The 25,369-nt window shown below is 47.3% G+C and overlaps 1 protein-coding gene across 4 annotated transcripts; it reads left to right on the forward strand.

The window, feature by feature from the left end:
- Positions 1–164: 164 nt before the first annotated feature.
- Positions 165–17,645, forward strand: FAM3A (FAM3 metabolism regulating signaling molecule A). 4 transcript variants are annotated; one of them, XM_044443576.1, is made up of 11 exons: positions 165–302; positions 6,950–7,047; positions 7,969–8,079; positions 9,506–9,529; positions 10,857–10,931; positions 11,402–11,525; positions 11,764–11,822; positions 11,908–11,958; positions 13,616–13,700; positions 16,056–16,182; positions 16,361–17,645. In XM_044443576.1, the coding sequence occupies exons 2-11, from the start codon at positions 7,035–7,037 to the stop codon at positions 16,454–16,456; spliced, it is 765 nt and encodes a 254-aa protein (XP_044299511.1). In that variant the 5' UTR covers positions 165–302; positions 6,950–7,034; the 3' UTR covers positions 16,457–17,645. The 4 variants fall into 4 exon arrangements, with proteins under 4 accessions (XP_044299511.1, XP_044299513.1, XP_044299510.1 ...); XM_044443575.1 differs by lacking the exon at positions 165–302 and adding an exon at positions 2,325–2,473 and having other exon boundaries at positions 6,947–7,047; XM_044443577.1 differs by lacking the exon at positions 165–302 and adding an exon at positions 2,327–2,473.
- Positions 17,646–25,369: the final 7,724 nt, after the last annotated feature.

Below are 25,369 nucleotides of genomic sequence, written 5' to 3' on the forward strand. Positions count from 1 at the left end.
GCCTGCGTACAGTCCTTCCCGTGGAGCCGGGACGAACAGCGCTCATCAGAGCCGGCGTTGGCCAATCCCGTCGCGAGGGAGGTCGCTTCGTCCGTCTCCGCCTGCGCCCTGAAGGCTGGGCGGAGTTACCTCGTGGAGTCGGTGCTGCTGCTGGTTCGCGGCAGGAAAATCCCCTTGACGCCAGAGCCGGCGCGGGTCGTGGATGTGGCTCGCGGCTTGGAGGCCTTCCTGGGGCCGGGGCGCTGGCTTGCCTTGGAGCAATCCAGCGGAGCCATGAGGAGACTGGGGCGTGTGGGAGGCGAGTATGTGGGGCAGGGGAAGCTGCTGCAAGCGTGGGAAGGGTTGTGAGTGCAGGAGCGGCTTGGGGCGCGGGGTAAGACTGTGGGTTTATGGAGAATTTGGGGATTGTAGGTGCATGGAGACTTGGCGGTTGGGGAGAGGGTTGGGGCGGCGCGCGAGGGGTCGCGGTGGGTTGCTCTGGCCTTATCTAAGGAAGAGGTTATGGGGAGCTGCCCCCTCTTTTGGCGAGAGTCAGGGTTCTTTCCTAGATGCGGGTTAGGGTTTCCTACGTGTGCATTCGCGCTGGCGAAGCTTTCACGAGTCGCACGGCTGCCTGTCGCGCAGCTGTTATGCTGGCTGGGGTATACTGGGAGCTGTAGTCCAACGCCTAAGGAGAGCAGCTGGTTGGGACAGGCTGCGGTAAAAGGCTATGCAGCCCCAAGCGATAGGTGGGGGAAAGGTATGGGGGACTGTTGATCTTAGAGCGGTGTAAGAGGATTAGAAGAACCAGATAGGTCACTGAGTTTAGTTGTCATAAAGGTCTTACTTGCAGACAGATATGCAGAGAATGTGGCTGGACCCTCAAGGAGAAGCTTCCCTGCCAACTTGAAGAAGGAGCTGGACACTCTAGCTTGGCACTATTGGGAACTCAGGGAGAATCAGATGCCACTTTGAAGTTGAGTGGGAGGATGGCTTATTTTATCCATTTGTATTTATTATGATTTATATCTTGCTTCTTTCACTAGTAACCCAAAGTAAAAATCATGTTATTCTCACAACAACTCTGTGAGGTAGGATAGGCTGAGAGTTGATTGACTGGCTTAAACTTACCTAGTGGGCTTCATGGCCAGGTAGGGACTAGACACCAGATTGCTTGGGTCCCAGTTTGTCTCTCTTGTCACTGCACCACACTGGATTTTATTGGCTTTAGGCCTGCAGAGCTTTAGGAGGAGCGGGTATACAGGTCAGTGATCTGGAATTAGGGTGGATGAGGGGGTGGAGAAGAAGTTCCCCACAGGGCAAAGCAAGGGACATTGCAGAGTTCAGGGTTGTTCAGGCAGTACTGAGCCTCAGAGGGTACAGATGTTGGACTGGCAAAAGGCCCAATGCCTTTATATCCCTGCCATTTTCACATGGCAGAGAGCATCCAAGGAGGCCCAAAGGAGCATGGGATCAGTCTCAGTCCACATGCTCCTACCCTTTCCAGGTTGGAGGGACCCACTCACCTCCATATGGGGGCCAGCATTGGCATAAGGAAATTAAAGCAGCTGGCTCAGCTGCCTTAACAGGGATTCTTGTTCCCTGGAGCCCTTTTGAATGGTCAACCACTTCATGGTAATTCTGTTGTTTATGCTTCGTTGATTACAAAGGAGAAATTGAAGCAGAGAGAGAGATTGATTTGCTAAAGGTCAGCTAGAGAGCCATGATGGAGGGAACTGATTTCTCAGCCTTCATGCAAGGGTGAGCTTGCTTATGGCTCTCCAGATGTTTTGCCTTACAACTCCCAAAGGTTTTAGCTGGAGGGATCATGGGGACTGCAGGCCATACTCATTCAGATCTGTAGCCAGCCAAAACTTGGTGTATGCAAGCAACAGGGTGAGACAGTAATACAATTCTGAGAAAGGACAATGGCTTGTTTCACTTCAGTCTCCAGTTTGAGGAACCAGTATTTGAATGCTTTCCAGTGTAAATAAGACAGCAAAATATGTTGACCCAAGAATAGAAAATGGGCAGAACACTGGCAAAGGTTTTAGCCTTGCTCTTGCCTTGGTTCTCACTTTGCTCCACAAATTTTTATTTTTGTTTTTAATGTACCAGAAATGTGTGCTGTTGTTATTGTTGTAATGGGGGAACACACTGAAAACTGCTACATTCCCACCTAAACTGACATCATTTTGCTGAAGGCCGGTTCCATCTTAAGAATGTGGGATGAGATGTGGATTTTATCAGTGCTTCCTCAGCAGCTGTTTTTCAATTGCAGAACATTTTCCCTGGAGATTTGCAAAAACACCTGAGAGCTTTTTGTGCATTGTGATTTTAGGTATGACAATCAGGTGTTTAAAGGAACACATACACCAGTTTGTGTAAACAGCTAGCCACCAAGACTCCTGATGTGATAACCTTGGAATAAGGTTGCCTTTGAAAAATTTCCAGAAGTTATAGCTAATTAAAGGGGAGCCACAGAACTATTGGGGTAAGTCATGGATCCTCAAACTATGGCCCGCAGGATGGATCCAGCCTGCCATGGCCATCCATCCAGCCCGCACCGCTGTTTACCACTCACGCACTCGCTTGCTGCGCAGGCGGGGAGGTGGTGGATCGCTCGCTCGGAGATGGTTTGGATTCGCTGGGAGATCTCCGAGCGAGCAAGCCACCGCCGCATGCGCCCGATGCCGCCTTGCACACGCCCCACGGCAGCTCACTGGCCCGCGCCGCCAGGCACCCCCACCGCACCAGCCCGTGACAGTCAGCACAGCCTTTCAGTTGGCCCCTTATTCCAAAAGTTTGAGGACCCCTGGTGTAACTGATATAATGCTTCAAACGAGCTGCATTGGTTGCCAGTACATTTCCAGTTCAGTCAAAAGTGCTGGCAAGGACTTTTAAAGTAGAGGTGATCAGCTTATGGCTCTCCAGATGTTTTGGCCCAGAAATCCCAACAACCCTCATTGCATGTGCTGTCTAGGACTGATGGGGCTTGTAGGTCAGAACATCTAGAGACCACAAATTGCCTATCCCCATTCTAAGTAGGTGGTGTATGTGAAGGTCTAATCCAGGGGTACCCAAACAGGTCTTAAAATGAGGCCCTGTTATACTTCCTTTTCTTTTCCGAGGTATGATATCATGGGTATACAAACACTGGCCTAACGGGAACCAGAATTTTGTGGCTTTTAAAGATCCTGCCACATGTGTGAGCTACAAGGCATTAAGTCAAACCTGGGGAGTGGGATGTGAGGCTTATCTCTATTATGCTAGCTTTGAGGGGGATTCTCTTAAGTGCTACTGAAGCTAGCCATGAGGCATGGGATGAACTTCTCTTCTCTGCCAGTAGGAGCTTCTCTTCCAACCTCTTCAGCCTAGTGTAATGTCAACAAAAGTCCCTGTCATTCCCTAGGGCTAGAAAAAGATGTGAAGTCGAATGGGCCTTAGGAAGTCTGAGCAACAACAAAGCTAGTGGAGGAGACAGTATTCCAGCTGAGCTATTCAAAATCTTAAAAGACGATGCAGTAAAAGTGCTACACTCAATATGCCAGCACACTTGGAAAACTCAGCAGTGGCCACAGGATTGGAAAAGGTCAGTTTACATTCCGATCCCAAAGAAGGGCAATGCCAAAGAATGTTCAAACTACCGCACCATTGCACTCATTTCACATGCCAGCAAAGTTATGCTCAAAATCCTACAAGCTAGGCTCCCGCAGTATGTGAACCGAGAACTACCAGAAGTACAGGCAGGATTTCGAAGAGGCAGAAGAACTAGAGATCAAATTGCCAACATACGCTGGATCACGGAGAAAGCTAGGGAATTCCAGAAAAACATCTACTTCTGCTGCATTGACTATGCTAAAGCCTTTGATTGTGTGGATCACAACAAATTATGGCAAGTTCTTAAAGAGATGGGAGTACCTGACCATCTTATTTGTCTCTTGAGAAACCTATATGTGAGTCAAGAAGCAACAAGTGAGAACTGGGCACAAAACCACTGATTGGTTCAAAATTGAGAAAGGAGTTTGGCAGATTAAGAAGAGGTGGCAAGATTACACAGAAAACTAAGATCATGGCATCCGGTCCTCTCACTTCCTGGCAAATAGATGGGGAAGAAATGGAGGTAGTGACAGATTTTATTTTCCTGGGCTCCAAGATCACCGCAGATGGGGACTGCAGCCGAGAAATTAAGATGCTTGCTCCTCGGGAGGAAAGCTATGGCAAATCTAGATAGCATACTAAAAAGCAGAGACATCACCCTGCCAACAAAAGTGCGTATAGTCAAGGCTATGGTTTTCCCAGTTGCAATGTATGGCTGTGAAAGTTGGACCATAAGGAAGGCTGAGTGCTGAAGAATTGAGGCCTTTGAATTGTGGTGCTGGCGGAGACTCCTGCGAGTCCCTTGGACTGCAAGGCGATCAAACCGGTCAGTCCTAGAGGAGAACAACCCTGACTGCTCTTTAGAAGGCCAGATCCTGAAGATGCAACTCAAATACTTTGGCCACCTAATGAGAAGGAAGGACTCCCTGGAGAAGAGCCTAATGCTGGGAACAATAGATGGCAAAAGAAGAAGGGGACGGCAGAGAATGAGGTGGTTAGATGTCACTGAAGCAGTTGGTGTGAGCTTAGGTGGACTCTGGGGGATGGTGGAGGACAGGAAGGCCTGGAGGAATGTTGTCCATGGGGTCGCGATGGGTCGGACACAATTTCGCAGCTAACAACAACAACAACAGAAGGATGCAGGTTTCTTCTAGGGATGCTGCAGAAATCCTCAACAGATTCAAATGACTTTTGAATTCTAGGAATCGGGCCTGTAGATTTTGCAAGTTTTTCCTAAGTCACAGATTCTGTGGACTTGAAGACCATTGTTTTAATTTTGCAGAATTTTGCCTGAATGTAGACATAGAAAAAGTGTGCCTTTCTTTTTAAAAAGTTCATTTCCCTCCACAGGGCATTTTGCATATTTTCACACATGCAAATTTGTAGGTGTGCACATACATGCAGTTTCAGGAACTGGAAAAAAAATCCACTCATGGGATGAAAGGTACCTGACAATCCATGAAACACAGAACAGATCAAACATCATTTCTCCTAGACAATGTGTTGAGCCTGAGAGCTGATGAGGAGGCTGCTTTCTAAGTGCTTCCATGGTCAAGGAAAGTTACTGTCTGTCCCCCCCCCCCCGTCCCGCTCAAGCTAGCAAGAAAATGGCAAGCACAGTGATGGAATAGTAGAATTGGAAAAGGCCAGAAGGCCATCAGGCCTAACACAATGGCAGGCCTTGTATGGTAAGCAACCAAGTTCTGTGGTTGTGCTATAAGGCTGTGGGTAAGAAATTCCTTTACTTGAGTTGCCTGCCTCTTCTGGAATGAAGAAGTTTGGTTATATATTTGTATGTATTTGCTAAATATATACCTGGATTTCTACTAAGAACAGTGCTTACATTTTTATTATTGGCTAGAGAAACGGGACTTGGCTTAGATTTAAAGATGTTTTTAAGTTATTATAAATGGATTTGAATATGACTATAGAATGTTAAAAAATATGAGTAGGGGCCTGACCCAGTACGTCCGATGTATTTGATGATTGATGTCTTTAGTGTTAGTTTAAAAATCTTAATAAAATTTATTAAAAAAAAGAACAGTACTTACAAAGTATTTATTTTGTGGGGGATTTGGGTACTTGTCTTTGGCCTGCTAGGGTACATTTGCAATACTGCCAAGTTTTAAGTAGTTAAGATATTATTTTAACATTTGGGAAGAGTGATCCAGTGGTCCCCTAGACGACATTTGTGGGCTACAAGGTAATTCAGCTTCTGAGATCTAAGGTGGGGGACAGAACTCCAGCCTTGGAGCTGTGGATCCACACCCTGATCTGCCTCCCCTCTCACAGCTGGTACAGAAAGGACTATGCAAGCTGCCTCTCCAAAGTTGGGAATGTGTCCTCAGAGGGAGGATAAAGGGGAAGTTCCATGAGGTGGGGAAGGGAGATGACTGGAGATGCTGGGATATGAGTTGTCTTGGTTGCATTCCGGCTTCTGAAGCTCCTCAACTAGATGGCCAGAAATGGCTGTCTAGCTGAGAGGCTTCAGAGGAGGTGAGAAGGAGGCCAGAACACAGTCGGGATAGCTCATATCCTAGCATCCCCAAAAAATGCAGAGTGGAAGAAGTGAGAAGGGAGAGAATGCCTCCATGGCTCCTTTTGCTCTGCACTGGAGGCTTATAAGCCTCTGAGTTCAGCGGCTTGTAAGCATCGAGGGTGCAATCAATAAGAGTGTGCTGTAAGAGTGATGATGTTATTATAAATGGTTTTGCTTGCCTGCTGGTTTGTTTTTCATGGTGAGTTCCCACAGGGGCCTGACAGAATGCATTTAAGTAAAATCAAAATCCCCTTAGCTGTGAGCATACCAATGTTTGCCGCTGTATGAAATGGCCCCTAGTTTCAGCACCTTGTGGTAATAGTGCTAAATGCTTTGCTTTAATTTTGTTGCCTCACTGAGTGCTATGGGGGCTTTATTTTAGTATTTGCATGCTTCTTATGTTTCATCACTTACTCATCTGTCATGAGACATTATGGGGTGGTGTAGACCACCAGCCCTGCTGTTGTCGTCGTCGTCATTGTCGTCGTCGTCATCACACTGTGCTTGTATCCCACTTTTTTTCCTCTTGTGAGGAACCCAAGGCAGCTTTATATAGCTCCATTTTATCTTCATAGCAACATCAATAACCCTGTGAGGCAGGTTAGGATGAGAGTCCATGCCTGGTCCAAAGTCACCCAGTGTGCTTCAAACCACTTGGAGAGCTCTGGCTGTTGGGCAGTATAGAAATTAATAATAATAATGGCTAAATGGGGACTAGAACCCTCATCTCCTGGATCCCTAGATTAACACTTTAACCGCCATACCACACTGGCTCTATGTATTACTATTTTTAAAAGTTTCTTGGACTGATTCCATTTCTGCTCTCAGTAGCTGGAAAGGTACATGTGACTGATTCCTGACTCTTCAAGAATCTAGTCGCATTGGACTGTGGCTGGTTCCAGACATCTCAAGGGCCATGAGACTAGCAGGTGAGTTGTAAGTGGAAGAGGAAGAAGAAAAAAGGGGGCAGCAGAGGTGCTGGTTATGCTTGAGAATTGAAGCCCTTCGCTGCTGGTGTCCAGTAAGCCCTTTGAAGCTTTTGCACTCCGGGAAAAATAACAGGAAGATGCAGCAGCCAGGACTGCCGACAGGAGCAGTTGGGTTGCATTCTGCAAGGCAGCAGTGCCAACTCTCAGTCCTTTAAGCGCTTTTGGTAAATGAATTCCATCAGTCCATTCACAATGTCATGCTCTTGCAGCGGTTTCTGTGAGATTATTGGGTAATTTTTCTCTCTAAAAAATGTTATTGCAGATGCTTGGTTTTACAGTTCTCAGAACTGTGAATTTGTGTCTGCCAAGATGACATGCCTCTTCACAGCAAAAATGTTATAAAATAAAACAAAGAGCTGAGAAGAAGACTTTAATCCCATTGGTTTTTTTGTAAATCTACACAGAATCAACCCCTTGCCTCTTGAATGCTAAGTTTCAAAAAATTCAATGAATAGAAGAAGACTTTTGGGAGTGGAATAGAACTGTACAAGAAACTAAGTGTGAGGAGGGAGGGGCAAGCAGCAAAAATGAAAGTGAAATCTTTTAAAGAGAATATCCCCCAAGTCTTTGGATCCTTTTGTGCATAGCCTGAGGTTTATCATATTTAATATTTTAATTAAGTTCCTCTACCTATGGGTAAGGCAGGCATGTGTGCAAATTATGTAGAAAACAATGATTTAAATCTAGCCTTACTGATTTAAATTGCAATATAAATCAAATCTGCCCTGGTGGAATGTAGTCCCAAGAGCCTCTCTGAAACGGAATTCAGCCTTTAAGCTCAAAGAGGCCCTACCCACTGTCCACAGGGCGTTTTGCTGGTGATGTTTCAGATCTCACCTTGTCTCTCCGAACCCTTCTCAGGCCCGCTTCGCATCGTCGTGATTGTGTTGACCGCAGGGCTAACTTGGATCCTTGTCAGCATCTTGCTGGGTACCCAAAGTGGCTTCTCCCGCCTGCAGCAGCTCCTCAGCAGTAAGAACAAGCGCCAGGGTGGGGGTGGGGGTGGGATGTGGGGTGGGGGGGAGAGGGACACTGGCTTGCAAGGAATGACCATGCTTGCAGCTGGCACTGCCTTGCCTCTCCATTTTGCTGGTCTCAGGAAAGGGAGGAAAAAGATTGCGGTGGTTGTTAGATCCAGACAGGTAGCTGCTCGTATTGGTAGTGAGACAACTGTAAAGCTAAGGGGTTTGGGTTAGACTGGACTTCCACAACCTGGTGCCTTCAAGATCTTATAGGTGGCACCTCCCGCCATGCCTAACCAGGATTAGGACAAGCTGGCAGGAGCTGAGAGCAGCGGGACTCAGGTTTGATTCATACCTACTTTTAAAGTTTGTGTTTCTACTCTAGTGCATAACCCCTGGAAATATTTCCTTAGAATTAGCACATGATGCTCAAATGCACTTTATCTATGCCGTTTTTCCCTGGCTTGCCTTGGCTTACTAATTTTGAATCCCCCACAAGCTCAAGGCAGTATGCATGGGGTTTATTGCATCTGTTCTCTCAGCATCTCAGTGAGGTAGGTTAAGCAGAGAGAAGGTGACTGGCCTAGGGTCGCTGAGTGGCCTTTGAGGATGATGAAGGATTTGGACTGGGGAAAGCAATGCTCAAGTCCTAGACTGTCCACTACATCTCATCCAACACAAGGCACATGCCAGGAAGTTCTTGGAGACTGTCCCATATGGTTATTTTTCAAGAACGTGTTAGAGCAGGGATGGGCAACTTGTGGCCCTTCAGAAGTTTTGGCCTGAAATTCCCATCAGTCCTAGCCCACATAACCAGTGGTGAGGGATGTAATCTAGATTTTTATTGCTTAGATCTGGAACTTCATTCTCATTGAGGATGCAATTCTGTGCAAGTTTAAGCAGAAACAAGACCTACTACTTGCAGGCTTCTGCAGCCCGTGTGGCAATTGTAGGTCTTTTTTCTGTCTAAACTTGCATAACATTGCACTCTTAGTGTGTCTACCCTACACATGAGCCTTCATGTTTCTAGCTCTTGCAGTCCTTTGGAGAAATTGCATGTTTTCTTTTTTCCACAGGGGAATAATGGACTTTGAAGTAGCCTTTGGGACCTTTGATTGCTTGGCAGTGTTCCCCTAATTTGGCTTCTAGGCAGAGTTAAAGGAATAAACCCTTCCTGGGGAGTATTGCACTGTTTTTTCTAGCATGGAAACTGGGGTTCTTGAAATCTGAGCATAGTTATAAACTCCTCCAGAGGTAATTAGAATTAAGCCATTTAAAATGAATCTCTTGGCAGCTGCTCTGGTGATATGATCTGGTAGTAAAGGTAACTTTGGTCTTGGCATCTGGCTGCTGCTTCAGGGAGCTGAGCTGATGAAGCTGTGTGAGAGCTCTAGACTGGATTTTGCTGATGCTGCTGTTTCTCTATTTCCTTGCAGGTCCTGAGAATCCTCCCACTCCAGGTAGATGGCATTTGTAACCTCCTTTCCCAATGTTTGGACTACAGCTGCCATCATCCATATCTGGCATGGGCTTTGGGTTTGCAAGCCATGTTTAGGATCACTCCCCCCTCCCCCCCAAAATCCTGGCAGTCTCCAAACATGTTTGGCTATTACTTCCAGCATCTGCAGCTGCAAGAGTGATGGGAGTTACAGTCCAACAAAGGAGCTGGTTTGTACACCCACTGCCTGCAAACATCCTGCCCTGTTCTGGCCTTGCTAGGATCTACACAGAAGCAGAGCTTTGCAGTTCTGAAAGTTGCTGAAATGTGCTCCCACTGTGCCAGGAACTTTCTGACTTCCTGTAGAGAAATAGAGAGGAAAGCAAAGACTGCATGCTGGTTGTGCAGTGTTGCTTGTCACTTTGGATCCAGGGGAAGGTGGAAGATGAGGCAGTGGGAAAGGGCAAAGGCCTGGCCTGCTGCAGAGTCTGTAAGGATTTGTCCACAGGGGATTTTTTTAAAAACTGCAGGAAGGTTTGCTTCCTTCTCCTATACACCAAGTTTGAAGGACATTATGGGTGCCATATAGCACCAACCACAAGGAGGGAGGACCTGGCCAAAATGCTCAGAAAAATGGTGGAGCTGCTGGTGAATTATGGCAGCTGGAAGAAGCTTGCATCTTCCTGGGTTGCCTTGGAGACCAGCTTTGCAGTTCTCAATGTCTGTCCAGCAATGCAGCTCAGTTCCATTTGAGGCAGCCTCTCCTGCTTTAGGGTAGCTCTCATGAAGATGCAGGATCTGTAACCTCCCTGAACAGGGGTTAATTTTTCACTGCCTTTGCATCAACCCAGCAGGAAGTGGGCTGCTGGCCTGAGGGTGAGCAACACTTAGAAAGGGAATACATAAGACAGGTCAGTGACTCCAGGAGACCCAGGGACTGCTTTTCCCCCTCTGAGGCTGCACTCTTGCCACTTCCCTACAGAACTTGGCAGTGGAGGCTAAAAAAACCACAGATTTGCTATAGAACACTAAAGCAACTAAATGCAGCTTGGAAAAAAAAGCTAAGTTTGGCCACTGCAGCTTTCCATATCAGGCACTGCCAAGTCCTGGTGACAAATCTGTGATTTTCTTTTCAACCACAAATTTCTACAGAAGTGGTTGCGTGCTGCCCATGGGCTGTATGGTATATACCCTGGCACAGGAAATGACAAGGGTAAGTGAGAGAAGGGACTTCTGTATCACTTGCCTTTCTCCTGTGTGTCTGCCCTGGCCTTGTGTTAGCCTTGCCATCCCTAGAACCTGTCGGACATGCCTTCCTTGTGTCCCGACTCTTCATCCATCATTGCTAGGTTTGGACAACATGCTCGAGTGGATCAGCATAGTCCCGGCACAGATCAATGCAGGCAGCCACAGTGGGCCTCGCAGTGAGTTCAGATGAATTGAAAAATGCTGGGATGAACAGTGGGACAGCCAGCTGTGTGAAGTATTTGTTCCAAGAAAATCTTTTCCCCAACTTGCCCTTTCTTGCATATTTTAGGGGAAGTTCCTGGCCTGCTATAGCTCACAGCAGAAGTTTGTTTCCATTCCCCTAATATTGGGGTGTTGCTCAGGAGTAGAGCACACACCTGGCAGGTAGATGGCCTGTGTTCCATTTCTGGCATCCTTTGGTTACAAAGGATGTTGGCAGAGAAGGTTGGGAGAGGCCCCAGGAAGAGAGATCAGTGGTTCAAGGAAAATAGTTCAGGATCCACAGTCTGACTGTGTGTAAAACAGCCGCTTAAAACTCGCCAGTAGTTGTTGGCACCAGCTCTTATTGGAGACTGGCTGTTTCAGCCCTGGGGGCAGTGGGGCTTTGTGATTTCATGGTCTTTTCATCTTGCTCCCATCTTTTCAGAAGCCAGACCCAAGAAGTACAAGTGTGGCCTTCCAAGGGCCTGCCCAGAAAACTCATTTGCCTTCCGGATCACTAGTGGTGCAGCCAATGTAATTGGGCCCAAGATCTGCCTTGAGGACAAAATGTGAGTGAATGTTGCTGAGAATGGATGAGCCCAAGGGCTGGCTCTTGATAGCCTTGCTGCGAATTCCGCCTGAGTGGAGGCGGCGGTGATGGAGTCCAGCTGCTCAGGCCCTGCAGGGTGCCTGCTGTGGTGCATGGGGGGGATCCTTTCCAGGGCAAAGACCTGACATGGCCCCGCTGTAGCCATTACGGGGCCTCTTGGTGGAGCCATTTCTGACCTGCCTTCCTCTTTCTTTCAGGCTAATGAGCAGTGTGAAAAACAACATAGGCCGGGGCCTGAACATTGCACTGGTGAACGGTGAGATGGGCTCATGGGGTATGGCTGCTAACCCTGTCGGGCAAGAGAAAACAAGTCACTCATGCTGGCCTGCTCTGCTTTGCAGGGGTGAATGGAGAACTGATCGATGCCAAGTTCTTTGACATGTGGGCAGGAGGTGAGTTTAAGAGTCCAAGAACATAGGAGGATGCCTTATGCGGAGTCGTTGGTCTGTCTGGCCCAATATTCTCCACTTACTTGTTATAGTTAGAATCCCATTTTTCTTCCAAGGAGATGAAGGCAGCCTACTTGATTCCCCTCTTCTCCATTTCTAAACAACCCTGTGGGGTAGGTACAATGAGAGTCAGTGACTGGGCTGAAGTCACCCAGTGAGCCTCCTGGCTAAGCTCTGGTCTCCCAGGACCTGGTCCAGCCCTCTCACCACTGCACAAGACTGGCTTTCTGATTAGCAGAGGCTCTCTTCGGTTCCCTGCCCTGCCTGGACATGCAATCTCGGGGATCTAGCACTGTGCTCTGGGCTCTCCATAGCCCTGCCGAGGCTTGGAGAGAGGGCTGAGTAAATTCTCTGGAAGAGGGAAAAGGAGTGCATGGGAGGGGATATTTGACAGATCTTGTCAGTGTGTTCAAAGATGGCTACAGGCTACAGACAGCCTGAGGATTTGGGATGAAGGCAAAGCAACTATAGGAGAGGCTGACCTGCTGATGGATCTCCACTGGTGGCTGTCCAAGGAAATGGGATGTTGCTCTGGTGCCAGGACACTTGGTCAATGAGCCAAGAGTTGGAGGCACCAGGCAGTGATGGGGACAGCTGGTGGGGACAGAGGTGCTTAGAACAGTCCTGTGGGGTGGATCCTCTTATGGAAATGTGCATATGGGACCTGGAAGGAGACTGGACTGCCCTTTGAACACTGTCTCTTTTCTGTACCCTCGGACACGTGATGGGGGAAGCAAAGTGAGGAGCAAGTGAACCTCCTTTTCCATGCTGCTCCAAGGACGCTTAGGGTGCCTTGGAGCTCAAAAGGCACACACAAAAGGTAATGGGGTAGCCCTCGTGGAAGGAGGGACTTTGGGAGCCACGACCAGCCTTGTGCTTCAAAAATATACAGGGCTGAAGTGGTACAGCTGTGGCTTAGAGTTCTAGTGTGCTGCAGTGGTTAGAGTGCTGGATTGGGACCCCCAAGATCTGGTTTCTGAGATCGCCATCTGAGGCCCAAGTTCTAGTCCTCACTTAGACATGAATCTTACTGAGTGACTTTTGGCCAATCATTGACTCTTAGCTGAATCGACCCCACAGGGCTGTTGTGAGGGTAACATGGAGAGGAGGAAAACTGTGTAAGCTACCTTGGGCTCCTTGCCCAAGGGAAAAATTGGAATATTAATGCATTTTTAAATAAGCAAATTAAAGGCACATTTTCACTTATTGTACATAATTTCACCTGCTTTCCATGTTACCTTATATAATAGATTCATTGTTTGATTTTATTAATCATGGGGAAGTTCCTCCCTCCATGCCTTGAGAACAGTATTCAGTCATCCCCCTGAATCCTGAGGTTTCAGCAGACATTGTCCATATTCAGTTCCAAGAATCTCTTCACCACCAGAAGGACTAGAAACCTGCTTGTGGGTAGGGAAAGAAAAGCCAAGAGTCTCAGAAAACTGAATCTTGTACCCAAGGCTGCATTCTGGGGTATCCTTGCATTTCTACAGAATTATGACATGTGCCAAGCCAGGTTTTTGGTGTTTGGGACTGTGGGAGTAACAGCTGCATTGACAGTTCTTGTTCTGCTTTCTCCCTCCTCCCCCACCTCTGCTAGATGTGAACGATCTGTTAAAATTCATCCGGCCATTGCATGAGGGGACGCTGGTGTTTGTGGCCTCTTATGATGACCCTGCCACAAAGTGAGTATCAACAGAGGGTGGTCAGCATGACTGACTCTCAACCCATGTGGTTACTTATGCTCAGTGTGAGAGAGGTAGCCTAATTTAATAAAATCAGAGTTGTAGCATGTAAAGAAAGGGATTTCCACAAAGTTCTGGAAAGTTCCATCTTTACAGCTATTCAGGAAAACAGGAATTAACTAAGAAAGGGCAGGCACCTTGTGGATCTGCTGTCTGATACTTATATACTAAGGCTCTGGTTTGGGCTCCATCACCAGAGTTGGGAGGCTGGAAGGTATATTTCATAACTTAGCAGTTACATATTTCTTCATTACATTTCTATCCTGTGTTTTTCCTCTTGCAAGGAACTCAGGGTGGCCCGTAAAGTAGGTTGTAAGAACCTTGTATAGTAGGTTAGGTTAAGAGTCCATGTCTGACTCAAAGTCACCCAGTGAGTTCCATGGCCAAGAGGGGACCGAAACCCAGGTTTCCTAAGATGCAAACCCAAACTATAACAACTAGGCCAGGGTGAACAAGTTTTTTATCATCTTCAAAAGCACGTGATCATTGGTTCCACCTGTATCTCAGAGAGGGGGTTCATTTGCAGGGGAGGGGGCCACCACTGAGAAGGCTTGTTGCCATGTTGCTGCCAAACAGGACTCAGCCAGATGTGGCACAGATGGTAAGGCTTTCCCTGAAGATCGTATGAAGGGGACTGGGCCAGCAGACATCCTGATGCTCACAGTAGCCAACCTGATAGTTACAGGAAGTCCAACAGCAAGATATGAGCGCTGTAGACTTCTCCCACCACTTGTCCTCCGGCAGCCTGTGTTCCAACGCATATTGGGTCTGAGCCTAGAGACCCGATAGAGCCTGCATCCCTAGAAGCAACTGATTCCCTGATCCTCCAAGAATGCGCCTAACTCCCTTTTAAAGCCTTCTTAGTTGGTGGCTTTAACCACACCCCAAGGAAGAAAATACCACAGTCTAACTCTATGAACTGGTACTTCTTTCTCTTCAATTTGAATCATTTGCTGTTATATATTATAATAAATTTTATACCACTTAAATATAAAATCCCTTAATGGTTCAGGCAGGTGGTCACTTGACCTTCATTGAATGTTCAGACCAACTTAATTGACAACATTTGCGTCTTCAAATCATATATAAGAAACATGACTAGTTTTGATTAGGGTATATTTATGCCATCCTTCAGTGAAAACCTGAGGGGTTCATATATTAAAACTATAAAAGAATCATAAAATGAAATCTGAAAACATGCAAGTGAAAGTTCCAGTTGATCTGCCGCAGCTGCTTAACTTGTATATGTGCTGGCGCTGGATGCAGCTGCGGAGGTCAAGTGGGAAATGGATGTGCAAGCTGGCCTGGGAAGGGAGAGGGAGGAGGAGGAGCTCAGAGCTGTGGCTCAGTTGCTGCCACGGAAAACCAAGGGCTGGTTGCTGGGGGTGGCGCAGTGCAGGGCTTTGGCACTCGGGAGAGTTGCACGGAGGGGAGTGTGTGAGCAGGTGCCATTTCTCTATGGAGCAGCACGTGGGCGGCAAAGACACTTCACCCTAAGATCTTGATTGTTGTCATCCTATGAACTCTAGACTCGTGGCACCACAGGGAACTCCTTGGAGGAGGAAGGGCAAATACTGCTCTTTGTGCATCTTTATCCTGGAAAGGTTTGGGTGCTGCTTTTCATGAGATTTATTCAAGAGTCAATCTGGGGATTGGAGTCATCACCAAGCCTGCGTGCACTGAAGAGCTAGCACTGCTGCCCTCCAACTTAGCACCCTCCTTGTGTGCTGGGACCATAGCTCCCATCACCTCCCCAGCCATCAGTGTGTGCATGCAGGCTGAGGATGATGGCATTTGTGGCTTGAGCACAGGCTGGGGGAAAGCTGTGCTTGCCCATCAGCTGGCAGATTTGCAAGGGCTGCGGTGTGCGCCCATGAAAGGAGGCTCTGCTTCAGACAAGAGACTGGAGTCCTTCCTGCCAACAGATTGGCCTTGTTGGGACAATCCATGGAACACAGTGGCAGGATAGTGGCCTGTTCTCTGAAGAGAACTGCACATTCTGTCAGCCTTGAGCAGGAGCGCTGATGATCGACAGTGTTTGCGGTCTGGTGTGAATAGCACCAGCTGGTTCCTGGGATATATCCTGGGAAATGAGCTGAGGCAGATGCATCCTCATTTAGCACCCTAGATCTTCTCTAGGGTGGGTGATGGCAATGCAGAACTGCAGGCACGTGCCAAGAAGAAGGAACATTGTGGCCTAAATCAGCCAAAATAAGAGGTGGGAGTGCAATGAGTGGGGATGGGCAGTAGAGGTGACTTGTTCAAACCTCCCCTCCACCCCTTGCTCTTCTCCAGGATGAACGAGGAGACTCGCAAAATCTTCACAGAACTGGGCAGCAGAATTGCTCGGGACCTAGCCTTTCGGGACAGCTGGGTCTTTGTAGGGGCTAAAGGGGTACAGGACAAGAGCCCCTTTGAGCAGGTACCAGGCTATCTTTCTTCCTCAGGAACTCAGGAGGGGTTGCTGATGCCACCTCGAAATGCCTCTCCCCAGGAGGGTGGAGTTTGGAGAAACCCTGGGATGGCTGCAGCAGACTTGCGGGACAGGCAGAGGGTGCATGAGACACCCACATCTAACCCCCATGTTGTTATTTCCATAGCATGTCAAAAACAGCAAGAGTTCCAACAAGTATGAGGGCTGGCCAGAAGCACTGGAGATGGAGGGCTGCATCCCCCAGCGGACTGCGGAGGTCTAGTGAAGACCTGTTTCCATTGGGTCTCCAACATCTTTGTCTGTGTGGTAGAGAAGCCATCCACCTGTTGCTGTCTTCCCTTGCAGTGGCAGCTATCCATCTCCCTCCTCTGTGGAAACCTCTTCTAGCTCCGACTTGACCAGGCAATCAATTTTCCTCTCCAAAGGCCCTGTCTTACTCAGGGCCTCAGAAGTGAGGTAATGCAAAAAATAACTCCCAGTCAGCCCCAGACCCTCCCCTAGTGCCTTATTTCTTTTCTGGGCAGAGGAGTTAATCCAGTGTGCTCCTGTTCCTCTGAATTTGGGGAGCAAATTGGTACCCTCTGCTGAAATACTGGCTCAGGAACTCTGTCTGGAAGAAGCCTGGATATTTCTGTTGCAACATGCTACAGCAGAGCAGTGGTGGGTACAGCCAAAACCAAAAGAAGGCAGGGACACCCCACTGTATTCTGACAGCATAATCACATGCAGTGGAATGTGGGATATTGTGTTGTCTGAACCCTACTCCTTAATTGTGAACAACCCAGGAAGAGAACCCATGGTTTGTTGCTGAGTTGTGAGCTGTGGGTTATTCACCATGCTTTCTTTTCTTTGCTGGGTTCAGACACCACAACCTATGTTTCAAAAGCAGCCCATGCTCAAGCCTTGTGTATGGGTTGTGTTTTCTGAATCCAGTTACTATTTATTTCCATGTTGCACCCTTTCCTCTCTCTCTCCTTTCTTTCTCACACAGCTGCAGTTTCTTCTTAGGCAGACATCCTTGCACCCCTTGCACACATACACACACAGCCCTTTGCACTACCTAACTGCTTCCCATCATCCAGATGGGCAGACCTTGAACAGCAAGGTGGACCAGCTGGGGAAGCTCTGTGGGCCACATCTGGCATATGGACTTGAGGTTCCCCACCCCTGTGCTTCAGGGACTGTTCCTTTCCTATTCTTGTTCATATAACACCTTTGCAGTTACAAACAGTTCCTAAATCTTTTATTGTTTTGCCAAGCTCTTGAAAGATACCTAATTGCTGTTTCCTGCCTTGTTGGTGTTTTCCTTATGATAGGAAGGGGCGAGGTATCCGACCCTGATCCTTACAGACAGAGTTCTTTATATTGCAGTGGAGGTAATCAATGTGGAATATTTCTGTTTCAAAACCCATGTTGCTTAACAGCCTCTCCAATAAACAATGTGCACAACTGCTGAGACTCGGTTGTTTTTAAATGGGTGCTTACCTCCCCTTATGCAGAACTAACCAGCTCATCCCTAGGGATCAGCAGGCTTTGGCCAAGGCTGTGATTAGCCACTTGTACCATCTTACAAACTTCTTTTCCTAAAGGCCTGCAACTAGCATGGTGCACGTGCACACGAGCTTGTCCTTCAGTCTCCCTCTTTGCTGATTGGTTCATGTCCTGGCACAGGTTTCCCCTCCATCACGTATCCTGTGTGTGGACCTAGTGTTTCCGGGTGATGCTTGAGCACAAAGAATTCTCATTTCTTTATCTTCCCAGCTCCCACAACGGCAGAGAAGTGTCTTTATGAATGGCACCTGTTGAGGAGAAGGACCCAATTCATGCCATCTTGGCAAGGAAGGTAGAGGATGGAACTGAGTGGCTGCTGATCCATTATTTATTTTTTGATTTGTATGCCACCCCCTTAGCCATGAGACTCTCTGGAGGCAGCATGCTCAAAAAATACAGCAATCGGAACAATACAATTCATTATAAATTTAACAACATGTAGTATAAAAGCAACAGTAGCAATATCAATAAATATAATACAATAAACAATAAAATAAGAAAATAAGCTTTAAAAAACTAAGATAAAATGAGGATAAAATGTATGAACGAGAACTACTGTTCCTTCTGTTTCCTGGTGTAGCAAAGATAAAATATGCGTTATGGATGCCACCTCTGAATTGGGGCTTGCTTTCGCCTTGTAACCCCCTCTCTTACCTATTTCGTTTCCTCCTCAACACATGCCCTGTTCCTGACAAAACTTTCACCACCACAAGCACAACCCAAGGCTGCATGCTGAGGTATGGCATGATCCCATTTACCTTACCAGCAAGAGCCTCCCATGACCAGAAACAACATCCAGCAGGGGGCAGCACTTCCACCCAATTTAACAGTCATCCCGGAATAGAGATCCCCTGGTCTCCTATGTCTTTGTACTTCATGTCAAACTAAAGTTTCATGTTGTTCACACTTCTTACAAAACATACTTGGAAATGCCTGTGCTTATTTCAAAGAAAAAGCAGCTGTGGGCCCCAATACAGAATATATCTGCTGAAGATCCCCTTCCTGTTTGCTCTTTGGCCCTGAAGGTGCCATTTATGGGCTGACTGAAATCAGAAACGTGTTCAGGATCAGAACCCCCACAGCTGCCGCTTCTAAATAAATCTCCATTTAAGCATACTTCTAAACATATATTGTTGAATAACATGTAGTTTGGCCCATGTTCCAATCTAACCATAGTGTATAAGACTAGTTAGGAAAAGCAGGGAAGATAATTACATCCTGCAAATATTTTTTATGCAACTTAGTATGGAAAGTATCAATATGGAACAGACCAAATTAATTACTTTTTGCTTGTTGAGTAAGGGAGGGGATGTATCTTCTGAACCCATATATTAAGGCAGAGTCCCCCAGTAATCTTCAGTTTCCTTTCAGGAGTGCAGAATTTACTGTCCTTTATTTCTCATCTATACTAAGTGGTTGAAATGGCAAAGAGTCTTGCAGTGCATCCCACAGTAACAAATTTATCCATATGTAAGTTTTTATGGGCCAGAACCATCTCATTAGATACTCTGAGTTACCAGTATGCATGGTTGTGCAGGGAGGAATTGTAAAGAGGGAGGTCAATGGGGAAATAAATTGCAGAAGGTACAAGACAGTGATAATTCCTTGATTAACAGCAACTCTTCACAAGGCTGTTGTCAGGTTATAACACAGGTTTTTCGTTGCTGAGCAGATGAACACTTTGACCCTCCAGAGGAGAAACAATCAAACTTCATGAATTGTAGCTCACCTGTTTTGAGATGCAAACAGTTTTTGAAATGTTTTTGTTCTGGAATGGCAACCTGGATTTTTTGTTTTTGTTTTGCTGGTTAAGAAAGGCTGCCTCAATTTTGCAGAGGATCATCTAAAGTACAGTCTTGCACTAAAGGCATGCCATTAGGGAAATAACATCCTCCATACATCTTCCATTCTTTCCTGGAGCACTAGAAATGAGTTGGGGCGGGAGGGGGACATGGCCAAGGGAAGCTGTTTGGTGCTGCAGGGAACTGGGGTGATAGAGAGAGAGAGAGAGAGAGAGAGAGAGAGAGAGAGAGAGGGAGGGGGGGGGGGAGGGAGGGAGGGAGAGAGAGAGAGAGATTTAATTTTTATTTATTTATTTATTTGTTTAAACATTTTTATGCTGCCCCATTCGCCGAAGCCTCGGGGCGGCTTACAAGCAATATGATATGAGGAGAGCAAGGCTGAAGAGCCTATCAGTGTGATGAATGCACTCTATTGTGCATAAATTAACAAAGTAACCATTGAGGAGATGCTATGGAATTGGACAACTGCCCCATTAGACTTAGTATTGTTGACTCTGGACACTTGGAACCTTAGCCAGGTTTTTGTTTTTCAACTCTGTTACCTGAGACTTGAACCCAGCTCCGTATAGACATGGGTGAACTGCAATCCCCTCACACCTCCTGCTCTTTTGCAGGTACGTAACTGTGATATTCTCTCCTTGGGGCAATTCTGTGACTTCTAAATGGGCAGTGGATTTTAGCAATTGGTGTGGGAAAACAGCTTCTCCATTGTCCTGGGTTGGTTGCTGTGATGGGAAAGGATCTGCAAACATCATCATCATCATCATCATCATCATCATCATTATTATTATAACATTTCTATGCCGCCCCTTGCCGAAACCTCGGGGCGGCTTACAACACGATAAAATACAATGAAATACAATAGCACATAATAAATTACCATTAAATACAAAATACAAAAAATACATTGGTTTACAAATATAAGATTAAAATTATCAGTATAACTTAAGTAATTAAAAATATAGGAGGAGAAAGAGAAGGAAGAAGAAGTTGCCCTGGCCAGATCATATGTTTTAACAATTCAAATGATGTTTAAATAAAAAGGTCTTTACCTGGCGCCGAAAAACCAGTAACGACGGTGCCAGGCGGACCTCTTTGGGGAGTGAATTCCATAGGTTGGGTGCCACCGCAGAGAAAGCCCTCCTCCGAGTACTTACTCTCCTAATTTCTTTCATGGAGGGTTCCCGGAGAAGGGACTCTCCCGCAGATCTCAAAGGGCGGTCGGGCATATACGGACGTAAGCGCTCGTTCAGGTAGCCAGGACCCAAGCCATTTAGGGCTTTATAGGTCATAATCAACACCTTGAATTGGGCCCGGGCTTCAATGGGAAGCCAGTGAAGCTGACGGAGGACTGGAGTCATGTGAGCATAACACCCTGTCCCCATCAGCAACCTGGCAGCTCTATTTTGCACCAATTGAAGTGTTCGGACTGTCTTCAGGGGAAGCCCCACGTAAAGCGCGTTACAGAAGTCTAGGCGGGAAGTCACCAGCGCGTGTGTCACCGTCGCCAGGCAGTCGTACTCCAGGTAGGGGCGCAGCTGATTAATCAGCCGAAGCTGAAGGAAGGCGTTCCTCGCCACCGCTGTCACCTGAGCTTCCAAAGAAAGCTCTGGGTCGAGGAGTACTCCTAGGCTGCGGACCTTATCCCTAAGAGGGAGTGTTGCACCATTCAGGACCAGGTCAAATCCACCCTCTCCGAAACCCGATCCGCCAACCAACAGGACCTCCGTCTTGTCTGGGTTGAGTTTCAGTTTATTTGCCCTCATCCATTCCCTTACCTCGGCCAAGCACCAGTTCAGCACAGCCACTGCCTCACCTGGATTAGTGGAAAACGAGAGGTAAAGCTGGGTATCATCAGCGTATTGATGATTCCGCAGCCCACACCTCCTGATGACCTCTCCCAGCGGTTTCATATAGATGTTAAATAGCAGAGGGGATAGAATGGAGCCCTGTGGTACTCCATGGCATAGCTGCCATGACGTAGAGACACTACCTTCTGGAATCGACCGTTGAGATAGGAGCGGAACCACTGCAGAGCAGTGCCTCCAACCCCCAATCCCGCAAGTCTATCCAGAATGATACCATGGTCGATGGTATCGAAAGCCGCCGAGAGGTCCAGAAGAACCAACAGGGATGTACTCCCCCTGTCCTTCTCCCTGCACAGGTCATCGTACAGGGCGACCAAGGCAGATTCAGTACTGTACCCGGGTCTGAAGCCGGACTGAAAAGGATCCAGATAATCAGTTTCATCCAGGAGTGCTTGGAGTTGTCCCGCCACCACTCGCTCCAACACCTTGCCCAGAAACGGGATGTTGGCCACAGGTCTATAGTTAGTGGCCATCTCTGGAGCCAGTGACGCTTTCTTCAGGACCGGTCGTATTACCGCCTCCTTTAAAGGGGCAGGCACTCGACCCTCCCTCAGAGAAGCGTTAACCACTTCCAAGATCCAGGTCCCAATCCCGTGCTTGGAGTTATTTATTAACCAAGACGGGCAAGGATCCAATAGGCAAGTGGTGGGACGTACTCGTCCAAGCACCTTGTCCACATCATCGGGCCGCAATAATTGAAATTCTTCCAATAATTTTGGACCAGACGGTAGCATTGGTGACTCCTCAGAGACCTCCAATTCATTAGTGGAGTCCAGCTCGTGACGAATCTGAGCAATTTTTTCCCTGAAATGCCTGGCAAAGTCGTCACAGCGGGCCTTTGAGGGTGGCATCGGATCTTCCTTAGGACCCGGGCGAACCAGGCCTTGCACCACTCGAAAAAGCTCCGCCGGACGGCATTGTGAGGAGGCAATGGAAGCGGAAAAAACTTCTTTTTCGCCGCCTTCACCGCCACAGCATAGGCCCGATAGTGGGCTCTCAAGTGTGTTCGGTCAGATTCATTCCGTGACTTCCTCCACCTACGCTCTAGCCATCTCCCAACTCGCTTCATCGCCTGCAATTCAGGTGTATACCAAGGGGAAGAGCGGACTCTGCCCGGTGGGAGAGGATGCTTGGGAGCAATCGTGTCCACAGCCCTGGTCATCTCTCCGTTCCACAGTTCTACCAGAGCCTCGACAGGAGCACCAGTCTTGTCAGCCGGAAACTCCCCCAGGGCCTTCAGGAATCCATCCAGATCCATCCAGCTCCGGGGGCGGGCCCATACAATCGGGTCTGCACTCTTATAGAGGGAGAGGCCGCTCTCGAGCACAAACCTCACCAGGAGGTGATCTGACCATGACAGGGGAGTCAAACATAAGTTCCTCACCCTCAGGTCATCCTCTTCCTGCCCCGTCGTGAATACCAGGTCCAGAGTGTGTCCACGTTCATGGGTCGGGCCGATGACGTGTTGAGACAGGCCCATGGCCGTCATAGAGGCCATGAAGTCCTGAGCCGCCCCGGTCAGTCCAGACTCGGCATGGAGATTGAAGTCCCCCAGGACCAACATCCTGGGGGTCCTCAACACCAGGTCCGAGACGGTCTCTGTCAGCTCAGATAGGGAGACTGCTGGGCAGAAAGGTGCACGGTACACCAATAGAATCCCCAATCTGTCTTGTTCGCCCAACACCAAGTAGAGGCACTCCAGCCCTGGTCTCAAAGGGACCGGAAGACCCGTGAGAGAGATGGAGGCATCACCTTAAAAACATGGGCATCACCTTAAAAACTGCATCTTCTCTTTGGTTTGGCAGAGTAATCAAAGTGGATCAGAGTTAAATATCTACAAAACAACTTTTAAACCAATATAATCATCATCTTAAGACAACAATATAATCATCACATACCTAATTGACAACAGGTGAACTGTTGTGTCCTTGTGGATACTGGGCTAGATTTATGATTATATTTACATCTCACCTGCCCCCCACACCACTTACAAAAACCCCAAGGTGACTCCTACATTGTAGCTTCACAACAGCCCTGTGAGGAGGGTTAGACTAAAGGTCAGTGACTGCCCCAAACCACCAAGGGAACTTTGTGGCTGAGTGTGGACTAGTATAGGGAAATTATGTCTGACTATGCTTAAAATAAGGCAACAGCAAGCTTTGCACAGTAGCTTTACTTAACAGGCATTTTCTTCTAATATTTAAAATGCGTGAAGTAAGGTGGCAAAGGGTAATTAAAACTTAGGGCTGCAGTCCTCCTAGAGTCCATCTCTGGGAATAGATGGAATATAATTAAATATTCTAATCATAAAAACTTGCACACCAAATTCCCTTCATGTGTTAACCATTTAGGATATAATTTTTTATATGTTTAGACAGAAAAGCATCTTACAATTCCCTGGGACTTGGAGGATTTTGCTGTTCTGCAAAATCACAGAATTACATGCTTGGTAGCTTTTCAACCAGTTATTTGCCCTTCCACAGACTGGGTTTAAGTAATGTCTGCTGCTTGTTGCAACAATTAGAATCCAGGTCTTAGCTGAGCGCTCTAAGCACTGCCACACTGGCTTCCAGATGTTCCCGTGGCAAAGCAGCTCATGTTTGAAAATAGCAATTGGGCCAGAATGAGTAGGAAATGACTCACAAGTGAGCAGACACACGTTTTTGTAAATCCAGAGTCGATTCTTTTCCAGCTGTTAATGCACTGCAAACCACCTACTAGGCTGCTTGTTCATGACATACTAATGAAATATTTACAAACCTATTTGTAAAGATGGACAAAGGTATCCAAAGCAACATTCATGCAAGAATCTGCATGCATGAGGGGTTCATGTGGGAAAATGTGCTTCCTGAAATATCCAGGTGCAGGCCATGAAGGGCTTCAGGAGACAGTTCTTAAAATAGACCAAAACAACCAAACTTGGATGTCATTAAACCATGAATTCCATATCTGAATTACTTTACTTTGCATACCTTAGCACAATTAGAAGCTTCCTTCCCAGAACTAATAGGACCTGGTGTGTGAGAGTACACACTTTTCACGGGCATCAGAATGGGGTGTGCAACTACCGACTCCCAATCCCTGCTGGCTTTTAATTTCTTAATAACACAATGGCAACTTGCATATTTAATGTCACTTGTAGGTAAGTCCATGTAAATACAGATATTTGAGGCCCAGGATAGAGCTCTTTCATGTGAGCTAGCATAAAGCAGTGGCAGTCTGTAATCCTACTCAGAAGCAAGTCCCAGTGTGCACAACGAGGTTGATTTTCAGATAAGTTGGTCGAGGATCCTAACCTAGCAACACATGCTTACTATGTGTGTTTAATAGGTCTTACTCCCTATACATTTATATCCTGCCTTTTTCTTTTCAAAGAACTCAAAGCAGTTTACATCATTCTCCTCCTGCTCTCAATCTAATCCCCACAACTGCCCTGTGAGGAAGGTTAGGCCAAGAGCCTGTGCCTGGCCCAAAGTCACCCAGTTCACTCCATGGCCCCACAGGGACAGGAACCCAGATCGCCTGAGTCTGAGTCCGGCACTCTTAACCACTGCCCACATTGGCTCTCTAACACGTGTACATAAAATTGCAGCCTAAAAGGCCATACAGCATGCCTGAACATTCTAAGGAGCTATCATTTTCCATGCTAATTTTTTTTCTACCCATTTCTGCATAATTCCAAGCACATCCTCTGGTCACCAGGCATGAAACCGCAACTGGGGCACCTGCTTTCCTGTTTTAAAACCTCTCACACTCTCCTCACCCCTGCAACAGGAAGGCCTCCCTATGCCCCCAAATGGCATAGGCGTCCCTTGTCACTCTCGGCTGTGATGCCAGTTTTGCATTCCCTGCTGAAGTGCAGGAATGAATTTGACCAAATGCGTTTAATGGATACCAGTGAACCCATGATCCCAGCAGAACAAAATTCTTCTCAATCCCATCAATCCGAGGACA

This window comes from Varanus komodoensis, unplaced genomic scaffold, assembly GCF_004798865.1.
Source record: "Varanus komodoensis strain SLA01 unplaced genomic scaffold, ASM479886v1 scaffold42, whole genome shotgun sequence".
In the NCBI taxonomy this organism is placed as follows: domain Eukaryota; kingdom Metazoa; phylum Chordata; class Lepidosauria; order Squamata; family Varanidae; genus Varanus; species Varanus komodoensis.